The 17,157-nt window shown below is 42.7% G+C and overlaps 1 protein-coding gene across 1 annotated transcript in view; it reads right to left on the bottom strand.

Moving 5' to 3' along the window:
- PTGR1 (prostaglandin reductase 1) overlaps positions 1-17,157 on the bottom strand; it is a 29,341-nt gene continuing 12,184 nt past the window's right edge. Inside the window, exons 5-10 of the mRNA XM_043927714.1 lie at positions 16,841-17,008; positions 12,404-12,521; positions 9,648-9,803; positions 6,202-6,310; positions 3,734-3,852; positions 1-344 (exon numbers count right to left, since the gene is read on the bottom strand). Coding sequence (XP_043783649.1) covers positions 234-344; positions 3,734-3,852; positions 6,202-6,310; positions 9,648-9,803; positions 12,404-12,521; positions 16,841-17,008 — 781 coding nt within the window. The 3' untranslated portion in view covers positions 1-233. The remainder of the gene's footprint in view (positions 345-3,733; positions 3,853-6,201; positions 6,311-9,647; positions 9,804-12,403; positions 12,522-16,840; positions 17,009-17,157) is intronic.

The following is a 17,157-nucleotide window of genomic DNA, read 5'->3' as shown; positions in this document are numbered from 1 at the left end:
TACCACTTCAATGTATTTTATTAGGTAGATCAATCACATTACAATGACTGTTTTTTAGATCATGAAAACACAGATTTTACTAAATGATTAAAAAGAAGCTAATCACCCAAATGATTTCTAGATTCCACTAGTCACTTTTGTTCATGCATTATGAAGTTAGTATATATTTTACTAGAGGGTTAAAAAGAAACTAATCATCTAGGTGACTTCTGGATTCCACGTGTCATTTATGTTCATGCTTTCACTATTGCCTTCCCCAGATTCTCTCCTTTTAGCAATCCAATAAATGCAGCCGGCATGTTTTCAAATCCTTCAGTGACATGTTCATGGTACTGGATTTTACCCTGTATCAAAACAATAACAAATATAATAGATTAGTTTCATATTCTAGATGATACACTCTTCTCATCATAGCACCAAATTAATCAGTACATCACAGGAAACTTGGAACTAGGAAGTAGAGAGCCTGTCCTCTTTGAAACTTACAGTCATTTGCGGGGCATGATCCACATACATAGTGTATGTAATAGATTATGCATAATAGCTTATAAGGGGCATCAGATCACAGTAAATACAAAAAAGTCACAAGGGAGCAGTTAATTAATTTCTAAGTAAATTGGACAGAAAAGTTTAATAATGATCTCAGAAGAGGTGGGAGCAGGAGGAGGGGACACCCTTCCGGGGTGTCATCTACGTTCATCACTCCAGTACCCAGTGCTGCAGCATCTTTACCTCTATCTGACCCCTGCATACACAGAACCTGTTCAGCAAATGTAAATACTGTGACAGTCTAATAAGCTGTCTTCCCTTCAAGCCAAGATTTGTTCAGTATGTGTTCAACATTCATTTAGCAGTGTGGGAGTGAAGAGTTCGTTCAGTGAAGAAGGATTTTCATTTCTCCTTCTATAAGGCACAGTCTCCTAAATGGACCTAACTCACATTTTCACATTTTAAGGGGGTCTTATGTGGAGACCTAAGCTACCTGATAACATTTTCCCCTAATGTATCCCAGTGATGGTTTAGCATCCTTCATGGATTTATAGAGGAACTCACTTATTTGCTCGAGGTCCCTCTAGTATGTAGGCAAGCTGGGATTTGAATCCCTAACTAGAAATCCCCAGCTCCTTCCTGTACTTGAGGACCAAAGAACCTGGAAAGGGTCAAAAGCTATAATCAAAAGTTTAGCGGTTAAAAGTAGAGGATGAGGGACTTTCTTAGTGGTCCAGTGGTTAAGACTCCAATGTAGGGGGCATGGGTAAAATCCCTAGTCAAGGAACTAAGATCCCACATGCCATGAGGTGCAGTCTTAAGGAAAAAAAGCAGAGGATGAATGCTAATATAAAATGTTAATGATACAGGAAATTAGGATATAGAATACAGGGTATATGGAAAGTCTCTGTCCTCTCTTTGCAATTTTTCTTTATAACTATTCTAAGGTAAAGAATAGTTTAGTCTTCTAAAGTAAAGAATAGTTTACTATTCTGTATTATTACTGTAACACAAAAGGGGGGAGGGCTGAGAAAAAATAAGCAGATGAGAGAGAAAGACAATTCACTAGTTACGTAGAACAAAATTAGAAGTAGGTTCACTCTGTTAGAAGAAAGCATTAGGGACACTGGCACAGTGGTGTCTGTTGTCAGCTGTGATCATATTTGATTTCACCAACAGAGAAAAAGAAGCTACACACTGGGAACTCTAAAAACATCCTGCTCTTCCCAGCTCCCTGGAAAGAGCCCAGCCCAGCATACCAAGAGTGTTAGACTGGGACTGACGCCAAGCTCCAGGGGCTGCCAGAGGAGCAGTCTATTTCTTTAATTTGGAGACAATCATAAAGCCAGAAATTAGAAAGTGTGGGACCACTTTTCTCCTTGGAAATGAAAATAATGCACCTTGGTATTCAGATTTCTGTTGACTAAAGCTCCTCGTGGTGTAAGGTGGGAAAATGATCACAGCATAGGACAACAGAGTTGGCTTCCTCCTCGGGATCTATGAGATGTGACTATGAGAAGACTGCATTCTAGGACCTGGAAGAGCTGTGACCCAAATTCATGCCCCTGTAACGCTCATTCACTCAACAGTATTCATCTAGTGCCTATATTGATATCAGAACATTCTAGGTGCTGGGGATACATCAGAAAACGGAATGTGTGAACACTGATGCCCTCATGGAGGTTACATTCTCATGGAAGGGAGATGGGCAATAAATATAATAAATGAGTTATAGTATATATTATGTCAAAAGATGATAATTGCTATGGATCAAAGTAAGATAAGGAAGATCAATGAGTGAAGGTGGATTGCAATTTAAAAATAGGGTCATTTTCAAAGCTGTCTCATTCAGAAGGCAGTTTTCAGCAAAAACTTGAAGGTGTGTGAGAGAGAGAATTGAGTAAGCAATTACAGAGAGGTGGAGGAGTGTGGGGATGAACAAAAAGAAATGAAGTTAGAGAGGTAACGGAGACCAGACAGTATCCAGCCTTGCAGGGTTTATTCTATGAGAAATGGGGAGCTTTGTAGGGTTTTAAACATAAGAATGATTTGGTGTGAAGCTCACTCTGGCTGCTCTGTTGGGAATTGTCTGCAGGGTGAAAAAGTGGAAGAGCTGAATATTGGCCACTGCAACACCTGGGCCAGACAAGGTGGTGGCCTAGAAGGATGGTGGGAGTGGAGGAGGGGGAACTGGGCAGATTCTGAATGTATTTCCAAAGTTGGGACACCAGAATTTCCCGACAGATTAGATACGAGTATGAGAGAAGGAAAGGAGTCAAAGATGATTTCAAGGTTTTTGAATTGAGCAACTGAAAGGATTGTCATAACTGAGATGGTGAAGTCTATACATAGCAGGTTTGGCAGGAAAAATCAAGACATATTTGGTTTTTAATACATTAAGATGGAGATGAAGAAGTGTGCTACACATCCAAGTACAGCTACTGAACAGTCCAGAAATCAGAGGAGAGCTCTTGACTGCAGACAGATGGTTGGGAGCCATCAACATATTGGTGATATTTAAAGCCAAGAGCTTGGATGAGATAACTAAGGGCTGAGGAGAGTGTGGACAGAGGTGAAAAGAGGCCCAGGGACGATGTATTGGAAAGCTCTGTTATTAATTTGGGGCGAAGAAAAGAAGCTAGTAGAGGACTCTGAGAAGGACCGATACAGTGAGGAAAACCAAGAGCCAAGGGAAGCAGGGAGAGACAGCGATGCCCTCTGTCACCACTTCCTACAGCCAAGTGATGCTAAGAGTTGACCACAGGAGTTTACATGTGAGGGGCATGGGCAACCTTGACAAAAGCAGTGTTGGTGGAATGGCAACAGTGCAAAGCCCGACAGGCATGTTTAAGAAGGAATGAAGAGGGACTTTGCTGGAGGACCAGTGGTTAAGATGTCTGCCAGTGCAAGCGATGCTGGTTTGATCCTGGCTGGGGAGTTAAGATTCCACATGCCTCGCAGCCAAAAAAAAACCAAAAAAAACCCCAGTATATTAAAAAAGAAAAAGCAATATTGTAACAAATTCAATAAAGACTTTAAAAACAGCTCACAGCAAAAAAAAAAAAAATTATTATTATTTTTTTAAATGGAGAGGAACTACAGACAGTGACCGCAGACAAGACTTCCAGGTGTTTTGTTATAAAAAGGGGAGCAGTGCGAGGAACCCATATTCACAGTGGAAGTGAAATCCGCAACCCCCACAGGGAAGGGCATCTGGTGTCACAGTGGCTCCGGGGCCCCTCACCTCTAAGACCCACTTCAGCAAGTCTCTCAGAGCCTTCTGGCGGACTTCTCCTTGCCAGCGGTAGACGACGAAGCCTTGCAAGTGGAGTTCCTTGAAGATGATGACTTCCGGGGATGGGCCTGTGAAGAGGAGGGCACGTTTGAACAGCAGGGTGGATGCAGGGAGGTGGCCGTGGTGAAAACGCGCGTGGTACAAGGCATGTCAGAGTTCCCCTAGTGCTCTGCCTTCTGTGTCCTCCACTCTTCCCGCCCCACAGGGCTGGCCGAAAATCAACGTGCACTCTGTGCGGGCAGAGTAACTGCCCCGAGACGTCCATGTCCTAGTTCCCAGAGCCTTTACTATGTGACCTTACGTTGCAAAAGGGACTCTGCAGATAGGACCAAGTTAAGAACCTTTAGATGGGGAGATTATCCTGTATTACATAGGTGGGCTCACGTGAAAGTCCTTGTGAGGAAGAAAGGGATACAGGAAAATTAGAATCGAGAAAAAAATATGTGATGATGGAAGCAGAGATCATAGAGACGGAGGGAGATTTGAATATGCAGTGCTGCTGGCTTTGAAGATGGAAGAAGGGACCACAAGCTAAGAGATGCAGGTGGCCTCGAGAACTTAAAAAGGCAAGGAATCTGAGCCTTCAGAAGGAAAGTAGCTCTGCTGGCCCATTTTGAGCTCTAGACCTATAAGAATAAATTTGTGTTTTTTAAGTCATTAAGTTTGTGGTAATAGGACTGAGCACAACTCACAACTAGAAGACTCACCCCAGCTACATTTCTCTTGGGTAAAGGAGTGGAATCCTCATTTGCTCATCTTGGAAGAGGATGAAATCCTGTTCCTGGGATTGTCCACACTACTGGGGATGTCGTTTCTTTATTGTGAGCAGAAAACAAATATGGCATGAAAGCCGGGGGAAACAATTACTTGTCTCTGAGCTCCCCTAATAGTGAAACATGTTAGAGTTCCTAGAGATCACAGGCAGGCAGCATGTCACCTGCTTAAAATGGAATGGACAACACCAGCTGACATCTCATAACCTGTCTGAGCAGCTGAATTTCAAAAGGCTAGATCAAGTTACTGTATCCAAAATATTTGGCAGTGCTCAGGAAAATGCATCCTGGAGCTCTGCTCAATTGGCAGGAGAGGGATTCCCCAGGATTCTAGCTTAGCATCAATTAGAAAAATATGGAGGAAAAAAGTCCCTAATAAGATTCCCTGGTGCATCCGGAGTGTCCCCTTTGACCTTTCACAACCCAACAGGAAATCTACAAGTGATCCTTCCCCCTCCTTCGACTCCCACCCACCTGTCTCAGTGTAGCCGAGGTGCTAACTAGCAGAGCTATAAGGTTTCTTCCCCACAAGTGAAGCCCATCAGAGAACGAATAAGCCATTTATTTATGGTTGTCAGGATCTTGATGGTGATGTGGATGATTCCTTTTTGGTTTTTTTTCCTCCTCTTTTTTTTTTTTTGACCACAAGTAAATCTGTAATCTCTTCAACAGCACAGAATCCTTGTAGCAGAAAGGGGTTCTGTATGAGGAGTTCAGAAGATCAGCCTTTGTTTTGAGTCTGTCATTAATGCTTCCCTCATGGCTCAGCTAGTAAAGAATCCACCTGTAATGTGGGAGACCTGGGTTCGATTCCTGGGCTGGGAAGATCCCCTGGAGAAGGGAACAGCTACCCACTCCAGTATTCTGGCCTGAAGAATTGCATGGACTCTGTAGTCCAGGGGGTCACAAAGAGTTGGACATGACTGAGTGACTTTCATTTTCTGTCACTAATAGGATTGAAAGAGTCTCTGGTCCTTTTGCCCATTCATCTCCCCACCTTTCAATGAGACCTGGGCCTGGAGGTGGGAGGGGGAGGTCTCAGATAGGAGTGGAGAACAGGAGTAGAGGGCATGGCAGGGCAGAGGAGAAGCAAAACAAGGACAGTCCAGGAATGCAGAGAAAAGATGCTCCTTCCCCTTTTAGTGGAAATTGTCAGTGTGGTGAGGCCTGGCTGTTCTGCTGCTCCAGGAAGCTCTGCCCACTACTGTCTGAAGGAAATGGCAGCCCGTTTCCCCTGCACCCACATCAAGTCTACCCATCCCCAAACCTCCAGGACATCCCCAGTATCCTGAAGACCTCTAATATTTTACCAGTCAGACCAATGTGTTCTATTTCTAAATGATTTTTTACAACTTTGTAGAAAGCAGTAAGTAAAAAAACTAAAACTTTTTTTTTTAAACTAAAATTTTTAATAACTCTGTTTCATCCATATTTTCAGATCCTGTTTTTTCTCTATGTCAAAATCCAATATAAGCTGACTTAGCCCAAATATACAATCTTATATATTTTTAGTTAATACCATTTCATCAAGAATATTAGGAAATATTTAAAAATACTTCAGTAGTCACTGGCCTGTACCATATCTGTGAATCATCTCTTCCTCCCATCTTTCTACACCTCTGATCGTGTGCATGAGCTCATTACCTGGGGGAAGTGGGCCGGTTCTGTTGTATACAGAGATGGCCCCACATATAGCAATTCTTCCAAATTTCTTCATCTGGGTGATAGCAACGTTGGAAAACTCTCCACCCACCTAGCAGACAGGGAAACAAAAAACCAAAACCTTTAAATAAACCCTACCACATTCATGGGAATCATTAAATCACAATCATCATTTCACAATACTTGTTTTAGCAGCAATAATATTGATTAAGTTAGTACGGCAGGGCTGAAAACCAAATTTAGCAAAAGACATTTTTAGAAGCTGGGCATTTTTATTTGACTGTAGGAACATAACTTATACAACTAACTTATAAATTTTGCTTTATTATATTTTTGGAGAAGGCAATGGCACCCCACTCCAGTCCTCTTGCCTGGAAAATCCCATGGATGGAGGAGCCTGGTAGGCTGCAGTCCATGGGGTCACTAAGAGTTGGACACGACTGAGCGACTTCACTTTCACTTTTCACTTTCATGCATTGGAGAAGGAAATGGCAAGCAACTCCAGTGTTCTTGCCTGGAGAATCCCAGGGACGGGGGAGCCTGGTGGGCTGCCATCTATGGGGTCGCACAGAGTCGGACACGACTGAAGCGACTTAGCAGCAGCAGCAGCAATAATCTCATTTCCCTTATCCAGAGGTATGGGAAAATAACTCAGAAGCCATATAGAGAACAAAGTTGGAAGACTCATAATTTCCAATCTCAAAACGTACTACAAAGCTATATTAATCAAGACAGGGTGGGAACAGAAAGAGATCAATAGTACTAAACTGAGAGTCCAAAAGTGAGCCCTCACATTTGTTGTCAATTGATTTCTGAGAAGAGTGCCAAAATAATTCAACAGGAGAAAAAACATCTTTTTAACAAATGGTGCAGAACAACTGTAGGCATCTACAAAGAAAAGAATGAAATTGGACTTCTTCCTTACAGGATACACAAAAATTAACTTAAAATGTGTTATAGACCTAAATGAAACAGCTAAAATGATTAAACTCTTAGGGGAAAAAACATAGGAGTAAACATTTTGTGACCTTGGATAAGGCGAAGCCTTCTTAAACATGACACCAAGAGCCCAAGCAACAGAAGTTGGACTTCAACAAATTTAATACTTTCAGAATACCATCAAAAAAGTAAAAGAAAAAAAAAAAAGAAGGTGAAAGCAACTTAGAGAATAAGAGAAAATATTTGCAAACCATATACAGGAGGTATTTTAACTAAAAATATACTAGTATATTCCATATTTGAGAATTGGATTACTTGCTAAAATTTATGTATAACTCCAGAATCAATACTCAGAGCTTTCTCTGGTCATTCACAGACATAGTTCCCAGCTAAGGTCAAAAAAGGCCAAGGGTCTGCTTTCTTTTTTCAACTCTCATGCGGAGATTACCAGACCATGAAGACAGTAGGGGGCAGTGCGGAGTGGTTCAAGAAGCTCCAGTCCTGGGGCCGGTTGGATGGGGTGTGAATCTCAGCTGTGGGAGGATTAGTTGTGGCAGAGGCTCAGACAAGTTACTTAACACTTTTTAACCTCACTTTAAAAAAAAAAATAAATAAAATAGAAGCTATGAGAAGGACTTAAGATCATAATCCATGTAAGATACGTGCATGTATGTGCATGCTTCCAGTTGGATCAATGGATCAGTGTTTGTGGCAACTTTATAGACTATAACAACCAGGAATACTGAGAACTGACTGTATCTGATAAGGGACATGTATCCAGAATATATAAAAAAAATTTGACAGCTCAACAGATAACCCAACTGAAAGTTGGTGAAGGATTTAAGCAAACATTTCTCCAAAGAAGACATACAAATGGCTGCTAAGCACATGAAGAGATGTTTAATATTATTAGCGACTGAAAAAATGCAAATTAAAACCTCAACGAATTATCACTCCAAACTCACTAGAATAGCCACAATCAAAATGACAGGTAACAAATACAGTAAAGGTTTGGGAAAATTGAAACCCTCACAATTGCTGGTGAGAATGTAAAATAGTGCAGCCATTTTGCAAAATAGTATGGCAGTTCCTCAGTCACTGCAGATGGTGACTGCAGCCCTGAAATTAAAAGACGCTTGCTCCTTGGAAGAAAAGGTATGACCAACCTAGACAGCATATTAAAAAGCAGAGACATTACTTTGCCAACAAAGATCTGTCTATTCAAAGCTATGGTTTTTCCAGTAGTCATGTATGGATGTGAGAGTTGGACTATAAAGAAAGCTGAGTGCCAAAGAATTGATGCTCTTGAACCGTGGTGCTGGAGAAGACTCTTGAGAGTCCCTTGGACAGCAAGGAGATCCAACCAGTCCATCCTAAAGGAGATCAGTCCTGAATATTCATTGGAAAGACTGATGTTGAAGCTGATGTGAAGAACTGACTCGTTGGAAAAGATCCTGATACTGGGAAAGACTGAAGGCAGAAGGGGACGAGAGAGGATGAGATGGTTGGATGCCATCACTGACTCAATGGACATGAGTTTGAGTAAACTCTGGGAGTTGGTGATAGACAAGGAGACCTGGTGTGCTGCAGTCCATCGGGGAGCAAAGGGTTGGCCATCACTGAGCGACTGAACTGAACTGAACTGAACAGATGGCAGTTCCTCAAAATGTTAAACATGGTGATACCATATGACCTGACAATTCTACTTGTAGTCAAGAGAAATGAACATTTATCCACACAAAAACTGCATATGAATGATCAAAATAGCATTATACTTAATAGCCAAGTGTGAATGACTCATTTGCTGATCAACTGATGGATGATTGATAAAATGTGATGTGTGCATACAATGGAATATTTTTGGTCATAAAAAGCAATGAAGCAACACTGAAAATCAACTGTATTTCAATGAAAAAATGTATAAAAAGGAATGAAATACTGATAAACATGCTACAACATGGGTGGATTTTGAAAGCATGTTAAGTGTAAGAAGCCAGTCACCAAAGATCACTTTAGGGGGACTGACTGCTTCTGAGCACAGCATTTCTTTTTGGAGTGATGAAAATGTTCTAAAATTGTGCAAAGAGTTGTACAATTCTGTGAACACACCAAAAATTACCAAGTCTTATACTTTAAATGGGTAAATTATATCTCAATAAAGCTGTTTTTTATTTTTTATTTTTGTTAAATGCCTTCAAAATTTAAAAAAAAATTATTTATTTATTTGGCTGCATGTGGGATCTTTAGCGGTGGCATATGAACTCTTATTTGTGGGATCTAATTCCCTGACCAGTGATCAAACTCAGGCCCCTTGCATTGGGTGCAGGGAGTCTTTGCCATTGAGCCACCGGGGAAGTACCAATAAAGCTGTTTTTTTTAAAAAGGGCATATGGGCTTTCCTCATATATTTTATATGGAAACTCTAGAAGTAGATTTCCTGGTATAGTACTTTGTTAGTAAGTCAAATATTAAGTCTAATTTGTACTTACATTATCAAAATAACAATCATAACCTTCAGGAGCGGCTACTTTCAGAGCTTCTTCCAAAGACTTTACTGTTTTGTAGTTAATGGCAACATCAAATCCATGCTTTTTAAGCCAAGCAACTTTTTCATCAGACCCTGCTGTTCCAACAACTTTGCAGCCCTAAATGGGGAGAAAAATGAAAACCATTTATAAACCACAACCAGGGCCAACTCTATCCTCCTAGATTAGAATGGCCAGGTTCTCCCAGAACACCCTCCTAGGTGCTGAGTCACATATATAATGGGCCAATAGACCCCAGAGGTTAGATTAGTCCCTAAACTAGCCTGTGATACAACCCAGATGTAACTTCAGCTTGCCTCTGCCCACCCAACAGACCCCTCCTACGTTTAGGTGGTTGGCAGCTCTTTTCACCTTTGACAGCCTGCTCATTAGACTCTCCTGTTTCGTCATGTCGGGGCTTCTCCCTTGCAGTGACTTGCCTGCTATCCCTTGGTGCACTGGCGCTTTAGACTGTAATTTTGGTTCAGCCCTGTAACTCTCATATCATAGAGAGACCTCTAGGTAACTGCCCCATATTCTGTGATTTGGCCCAAAGCGTTGGCTTAAATACTGCCTAAGCATAGAGGAAGTGGAGTGCATTCAGCTTGAGAATAGAGATTATATTGGCACATAGAGAGTAGCTCTTTAGAAAGTTCTATTCTGAATGCATCGTGAAGACCAGAATATCAGCCTCTGTTTACTTTCACCTGGATTGGGTACATACCATGTATGTATCTGCACAAACAGCTACCATATAGTTTTTCCACTCATTCCTGATTCAAGAAGAAATGATTTTGCACAGTCTCTAGCCTTGGTCCTTGTTCCTTCTAAGCATACACTCTCATGGGATGATCTCATTTACTCTTACCACCTCACTGCCACCTTCCTGCAGATGATTCCCTTGCCTCTTAACTCCAGCCAGGGCTCTACCCTGAGTTCCAAATCAGTATTTCTAAAGACCTCTACTAATCTACACTTGGATAGCCCGTGGAGCCACGTAATCAATGTGTCTAAAGTGGCATCTGTTTTTTTCCTTGCTTCTTACCTGGTGTTCCTCCTCTGTTCTCTATTGTAGTGAGTGATACTCAGTCACCCAGTTAACCAGACCTGAAACACATGGGTCGGAGGAGATGCTTGCTTTCTGCCCTCTTGCTATCCACATCCAATCACCAGGTTTTATTCTTTTTCACCAAATATCCTTAAAAGCTACTTCTGACTTTCTATCTTCACTGTCAGTCTGTCATAATTTTCATCTGAATTATTGTAAGAGCCTCCTAATTTGACTTCTTGTTCCTAGTATCATGTCCCTATGAACTGTTCTCCTCCAAAGGCCAAGATGATTTCTCTAAAATCAAGGATTAAGCATGTCACTCCTCTAAGGATTAAGCACTGACTTCTTAGCATGGCAGTCGCTAGTGAAGTTTCTAAAAGAACAGGTTTAAGGATAAGTCCTATCAAACTTTTGAAATAAAAATTCCTTTAAAAAAATTATTTTTTTAATGATACCATGTGGCGTGAGGGCTCATACTTCCCTGACCAGGGACTGAACCTGCATCCTCAGCAGAGAAAGCACAGAGTCCTAACCATAAGGCCATTAGAGAATCCCCCCCAAAAAATCCCTTAAAATTTTAATAAAACATTTAAATTTTGAATTTTGGAAATATTACTAATTCATTTTATAAGTCTAGTATAATCCAAAGCTAAATACTGATACGTTCCAAACTTTAAACCAACCTCACCTATGAATATAGATGCAAAAATTCTATATATAATGTTATTAGATCAATTCCAAAAGTATAAATTTAATATATACCATAGGTAAATAAAGATTATTCCAGAATGCTATTATGGTTTAAGATTAGGAAACTAACATAATTCTTTAACTGCAAAGTATGATAAAATTCAACATTTATTCTTATTTATTTACTTATTTAAATAAATTCTTCCTGCAACCACTATGATAGCCTCATCTATTTGTATTCCAAGTGCCCATCAGCACTGGATACCAGCCCGAACACTTGGCTGTTGGTCATAGCCCTGTACTCATCTGTATTCTCCCTAACTCTTTCACTAGAAACTAGGCCCTGAAACTAGGTCCTACATCCACCCTCTGGCAAAGGATCAGCCAAACCAGATCACCTTGGAACATTTCTATAACGCGGTACATCCTGACCACATCTGAGCTGCCTGATGTCTTGTACTCCCACCATCAGATCAGATCTCTTGAGCACAAACACCCGTCCGTATCAGAGCCAGTGTTTCAAAGGCCTGGGTGCTTCCCATGAGTTAGTTTCCAAGCTAGGGCCTCACTGCTCTGGGCTGACTGCAGTAACCTTTGAAATGGGGCCATAGGGGCAATGACTCTTGGTTGGCTGATCAAGTCCCTTCTTCAGTCGTTTGGGGCAATCACGAAGAAAGGAGATTAAGCTGTAACAAGAAACATTCAGTAAAAACTGCGAGAATAGTTCACCAACTCACTAGCAGAATCCATTCCTGACCTGATACCTGCAATGTTATCAAATAACAATGTTCAGGTCATCATTGCTACACCATTTCCCCTGTTCCCCCCATTTCTCAGTCATTCCCAGTATCCAACTTCTACAAGAGGTCAACTAGACCAAACTCCCGGAGATGAGGCAAGGTCTGCTGTGTCCACTGCTGCATTCCCAGTGCACACTGTGGGTGTCAAGTCAGTGGCTGTTATGGAGGAAGACACTTACCTTGAGCTTAGCGATTTGCCCCACAACAGAGCCCACTGCTCCTGCTGCCGCACTAACCAGCACTGTTTCTCCACCCTTCACTCCACAGATGTCAAACAGGCCAAAGTAGGCTGTTAGGCTGAGGGAAGAAAAGCAAGACTATGTGGATGAATTTGTTTCTTTCCTCGGTATCTCATTTATTTATACCCTGAAGACCTCAGCAGCCCAATGACATGGGTCCAGGTAAAAGACAGAAAATATAGGAAATGGATATTACCAGCCACCAATGGTCCACTTTCTCCTTCTTTACCTCCAGGAGAGGAATAAAGATGATGGGAACTATGGATGGAACAGCGAGGTGGCTCGAAGAGAGTAGTATCCTGTCCATCTCCAGGCCAGCTTTCAAGGGTGAAGGAAAATTGGTTCCCCTTAAACCTTAGGGATCCCAGAACAGACAGCTTATGCCTCATTCTCCTGTAAATCCTAGGGAGATGATGAGCTTCATGGGGAAAGCCTCCATGTCATCATGGCACCCTAGTCCCAGAGCAGATATGACTGTGTGTGGATGGTATCTAGGCCTGAGGGGGTCAGGGAGAAACACCTTGAGTTTCCCATGCTCTGAAGTGTGTGGAAGAACTCCTACAGTTCCCCCGTCTTGTTTGGAGTGAAATGCCAAAGTCAGCTGGCAGGGAGAGAACTAGTGGGCCTGCAAAGATGCAGCTCAGACGGCACCCAGTGGCGACCAGTTGAGGAAACCACCATGCCTCAGTGGAGTTCCAGCTCAGAAGGGATGTGGCTGAGGACTCAATCGGAAAAGTTATGCTTTGAGACTGATGACCAGCATCAGACTAAGACAGATCAAGAGCAAGAAGTTGCTGTCCCCGCCTCTATTGGCACCAGGTTTGTGTTAGCCCTGGGAGCTTTGCATCTATCCCAGGGAGAAGACAAAGGAAATTATGAGTATGATCCTGAAATGATGTGAGAAATCATTGGTTTAACTAAGGTTTACTTTACTATACCAGCTGGAGACAGAAATGAAACACAGGAGTAGAAAAACTTTAAGTTCTATTTTTGTACCCCTGAGTCTGAGCCCATGAAACCTGTTCCATCATGGTGATTGTTGAGCCACTGGCAAAATTTCAGACAGATTCCTAGAAAGTTATTTCTGTGTAAAACAAAGCTACACGCTGGCATAACTTAAGCTTACTCAGCCTCTGATTACATTTGAGGGCCAGATAGAGTTGGGCATTGTATGGAAAGCAAAGAAAGGCAGACAGCACTTTTTCTGAGGACCCACATATCTAAAGTTCCCTTGACCCAGTGTTTTTCAAAAGATGGATGGAACAACCATCTACCTCAAAATCAACTGAAGTTTTATTAAAAATTTGGATTCCCAGTCCCACTGATTTAAAAATACTGAGATGAGGAAATCTGAATTTAATAGGACTCTAGGTAATTCTTATGAATGCAAACAACTGAGAACCACTACCTCAATGGATGCTGATACCAGAGTGTGTGGATAAGTTAACCTAACTCCCAGAAAGAAGCAGAAGGTATATTTCAGATAGGGTCAAGCCACCCACAACAATCCTTAGGCCCCCTCCCCCAATTTCCCTTCTAGATATTTGCAAAGTCAGTGTTCAATTAGATATACTGACTTAAGACATACAAGGTCTTTCCCAAACATCATCTTTTAAAAGTAAACTGGAGAACTTCCCTGGTGTTACAGTGAATAAGTATCCACCTGCCAATGCAAGGGACATGAGTTCACTGCCTGGTCTGGAAAGATTCCACATGCTGCAGAGCAACAAAGCCCAAGTGCCACAATTACTGAAGCCCATGCACTCTGGAAATGGCAACCCACTCCAGTATTCTTGCCTGGAGAATCCTGTAGATGGAGGAGCCTGGTGGTCTGCTGTCCATAGGGTCACACAGAGTCGGTCATGACTGAAGCGACTTAGCATGCATGCATGCATTGGAGAAGGGAATGGCAACCCACTCCAGTCTTCTTGCCTGGAGAACCCCAGGGATGGGGGAGCCTGGTGGGCTGCTGTCTATGGGGTCGCACAGAGTCGGACACAACTGAAGCGACTTAGCAGCAGCATGCGCTCTGGGGCCTATAAGCCTCAACAATGGAAGCTCCTGGGCCTACAGCCTGTGCTTCACAATAGGAAAAGCCACTGCAGTGAGAAGCCCATGCACCACAAGGGACACCAGCCTCCACTTGCTGCAACTTGAGAAAGCCTGAGTGTAGCAACAGAGACCCAACACAACCCCCCAAAAATTAATTAAAAAGTAATAAACAAATAAAAGTAAACTGGAGATAAGATGGAGAAGCCAACAATAAAGAAATCCTATAGGGAAAATTAAAGGTATGCTTTGGATGAAGGGTGACTAGATAGAATCAACATGTTGGAGAGAAAAACACTTTAACTCTTTCAGCCGAAGAGGAAGACAGAGGTCTCATTGATAGAAATAATGCAATACTTTGGGAGGATGTGAAATCTTTGGAGCCTGGACAGCTGAAAGTCCCTAGGTTTCAAAGTTCAACTTCTTTCATAGATTAGCGGAAGCTCCTGGATTCTGGAAATGTTGACCCATCCTGTTGGGTCATCTACGCAAAAATTCTCAAAGAATGGGTGATGTGTGGCTAGGGGAGGCTAGAAATGTGGCTTGTATAACCCCTCCCACTCAGTCTTTGAGAACCACTGAATGAAGTTAATTGTTTGAAGTAAAAATGTACTCCTTAGGGACTTGGAACAGGTGAATGAGAAATATACCCACAAATGAATAAACTATCTTCTGTTTTAGAATTCAAATCTCCTAATATTTTATGAATTACTTTCTCTCCAACTAAGTCATGGGAGACTGACCCTGTGGTTTCCTCGTGTCTGCCTTCACCCCTGTGCTCCTACCCCTGGGTCACAATTTAGAGAGAAGGATGGGTGGAATAACAAGGTGAGAGGAAGTGCTGTTACCATAGAGGGTACAGGCCAGGCAGGAAAGATTGAGAAGGGCTGTCATTCTGTTTAGTGCTCACTATTTGCATGTAAGAAGGCATTGCTAAGTCACTTCGGTAGGGTCTGACTCTTTGCAGCCCCATGGACTGTAGCCCACCAGACTCCTCTGTCCATGGGATTCTCCAAGCAAGAATACTGGAGTGGGTTGCCATGCCCTCCTCCAGGGAATCTTCCTGAACCAGGGATCAAACCTGGTTAAATCTCCTGCGTTGGCAGGTGGGTTCTTTACCACTAGCACCACCTGGGAGGTCCAAGAAGGCATTACTGCTAAGTCACTTCAGTCATGTCTAACTCTGTGCGACCCCATTCCTGGGATTCTCCAGGCAAGAACACTGGAGTGGGTTGCCATTTCCTTCTCCAATGCATAAAAGTGAAAAGTGAAAGTGAAGTCGCTCAGTCATGTCCGACTCTTAGTGACCCCATGGACTGCAGCCTACCAGGCTCCTCCGTCCATGGGATTTTCCAGGCAAGAGTACTGGAGTGGGGTGCCATTGCCTTCTCTGCAAGAAGACATTAAGCATCCTCTAATTTCACAATGTTGTCTCTTGACTGTGGTAATTCTGAGGAGTTCAAATTCTGAGTGTTACATGAACTTGATATGTAAGAGATTGGTTATGCAGGAGGTTGATCATTCATTTCATTCCATGAAATGAATAATGTTTCATTCTCTAGAAGTCCTCCAAAGGGTTAAAAAGAAGGAGGGCAGAAGAGTGGGAAGAAGGAAAGAAGGAAGAAAAGGATCACATAGCTTAGAGAAACTCTCCAGCCTAGAAACGTTTTGGGGACTCTGAAAGCAATTCTGTCAACCTTGCTTCTCCAGGGCATGAGAAGAACCTTGAGGCGCAGAGAGCAGCGGGGGCCTGGAGAGCAGACGCAGGATGAACTGACCAGGAGGCTTCCTGAGGGCCAGGCCAAGAGACACCGGGCTATTTTAAAGCTGTCCACACTGAGTGACTGTACAACTATTGTGATTCATCTCAGTTATTAAATTTTAGATCCCCTGACACCTCTGGAAACTCAGAGGTCGAAAGGAGGTGAGGGATCAGAGACGATACAGAAAGGCCAAGGTACATTGAACTCTCTCCCTTTCCAGCTCTGAAATGGAGGCAGATGAGTGAGGGGTGAAGGAAGACCTTTCCAGGGACAGAAGGAGCTGGTTCTTTTGTGTCAGCACTTGCCGGGGGCTTGAGAGGGACGTGCCCGCTGCTTTTCCTCACTGTCACTTCCTCCTTGTACCTGACCCTGCCTCTCTCCCCTTCAGCCCCAAAGCGAACTCCAGCCCCGCTTATTCCCTTCTTAGTCCGATCATCCTCTCTAATCCACTCCTGAGCTTAGAATGCCTCAAGTCTCTTCTTGTTAATCAAGCTTCCGGACCAACCATTTTGGAAAACCAGAACATTAGGGATTCAAACGAGTGAAATATACCCATGAAACTCACCCGGGCATGCCAACCGTTCCCAGAGCCAGAGACAGTGGTAATGTGTCTGGCCACTCTGCAAGCACCTTTTCCAGTTTTTCCCCATCAGAAATGGAGTGCGTTGTCCAGCCGGAAGGAGCCAACACAATAGTTCCCGTTGGGAAGGCTGAATTTTTACTTTCCACAACTCTGAAAGAGAGAGCACATTCAGACACGTGAGACCCTTTCCTTTCATGGGAGTCTGGATGCTGCATGGTTAGTGTCCACAAAGGGGCACTGAGTTTGATAGTCCTTGATCAAATACCCTACCACATCTCTCCATCAGAATTCTTAGCCAC

This window comes from Cervus elaphus, chromosome 16 (genome assembly GCF_910594005.1).
Source record: "Cervus elaphus chromosome 16, mCerEla1.1, whole genome shotgun sequence".
NCBI lineage: Eukaryota > Metazoa > Chordata > Mammalia > Artiodactyla > Cervidae > Cervus > Cervus elaphus.
The sequence above is the reverse complement of the archived record's forward strand: the minus strand, read 5'-3'. Positions and strand labels throughout refer to the sequence as shown.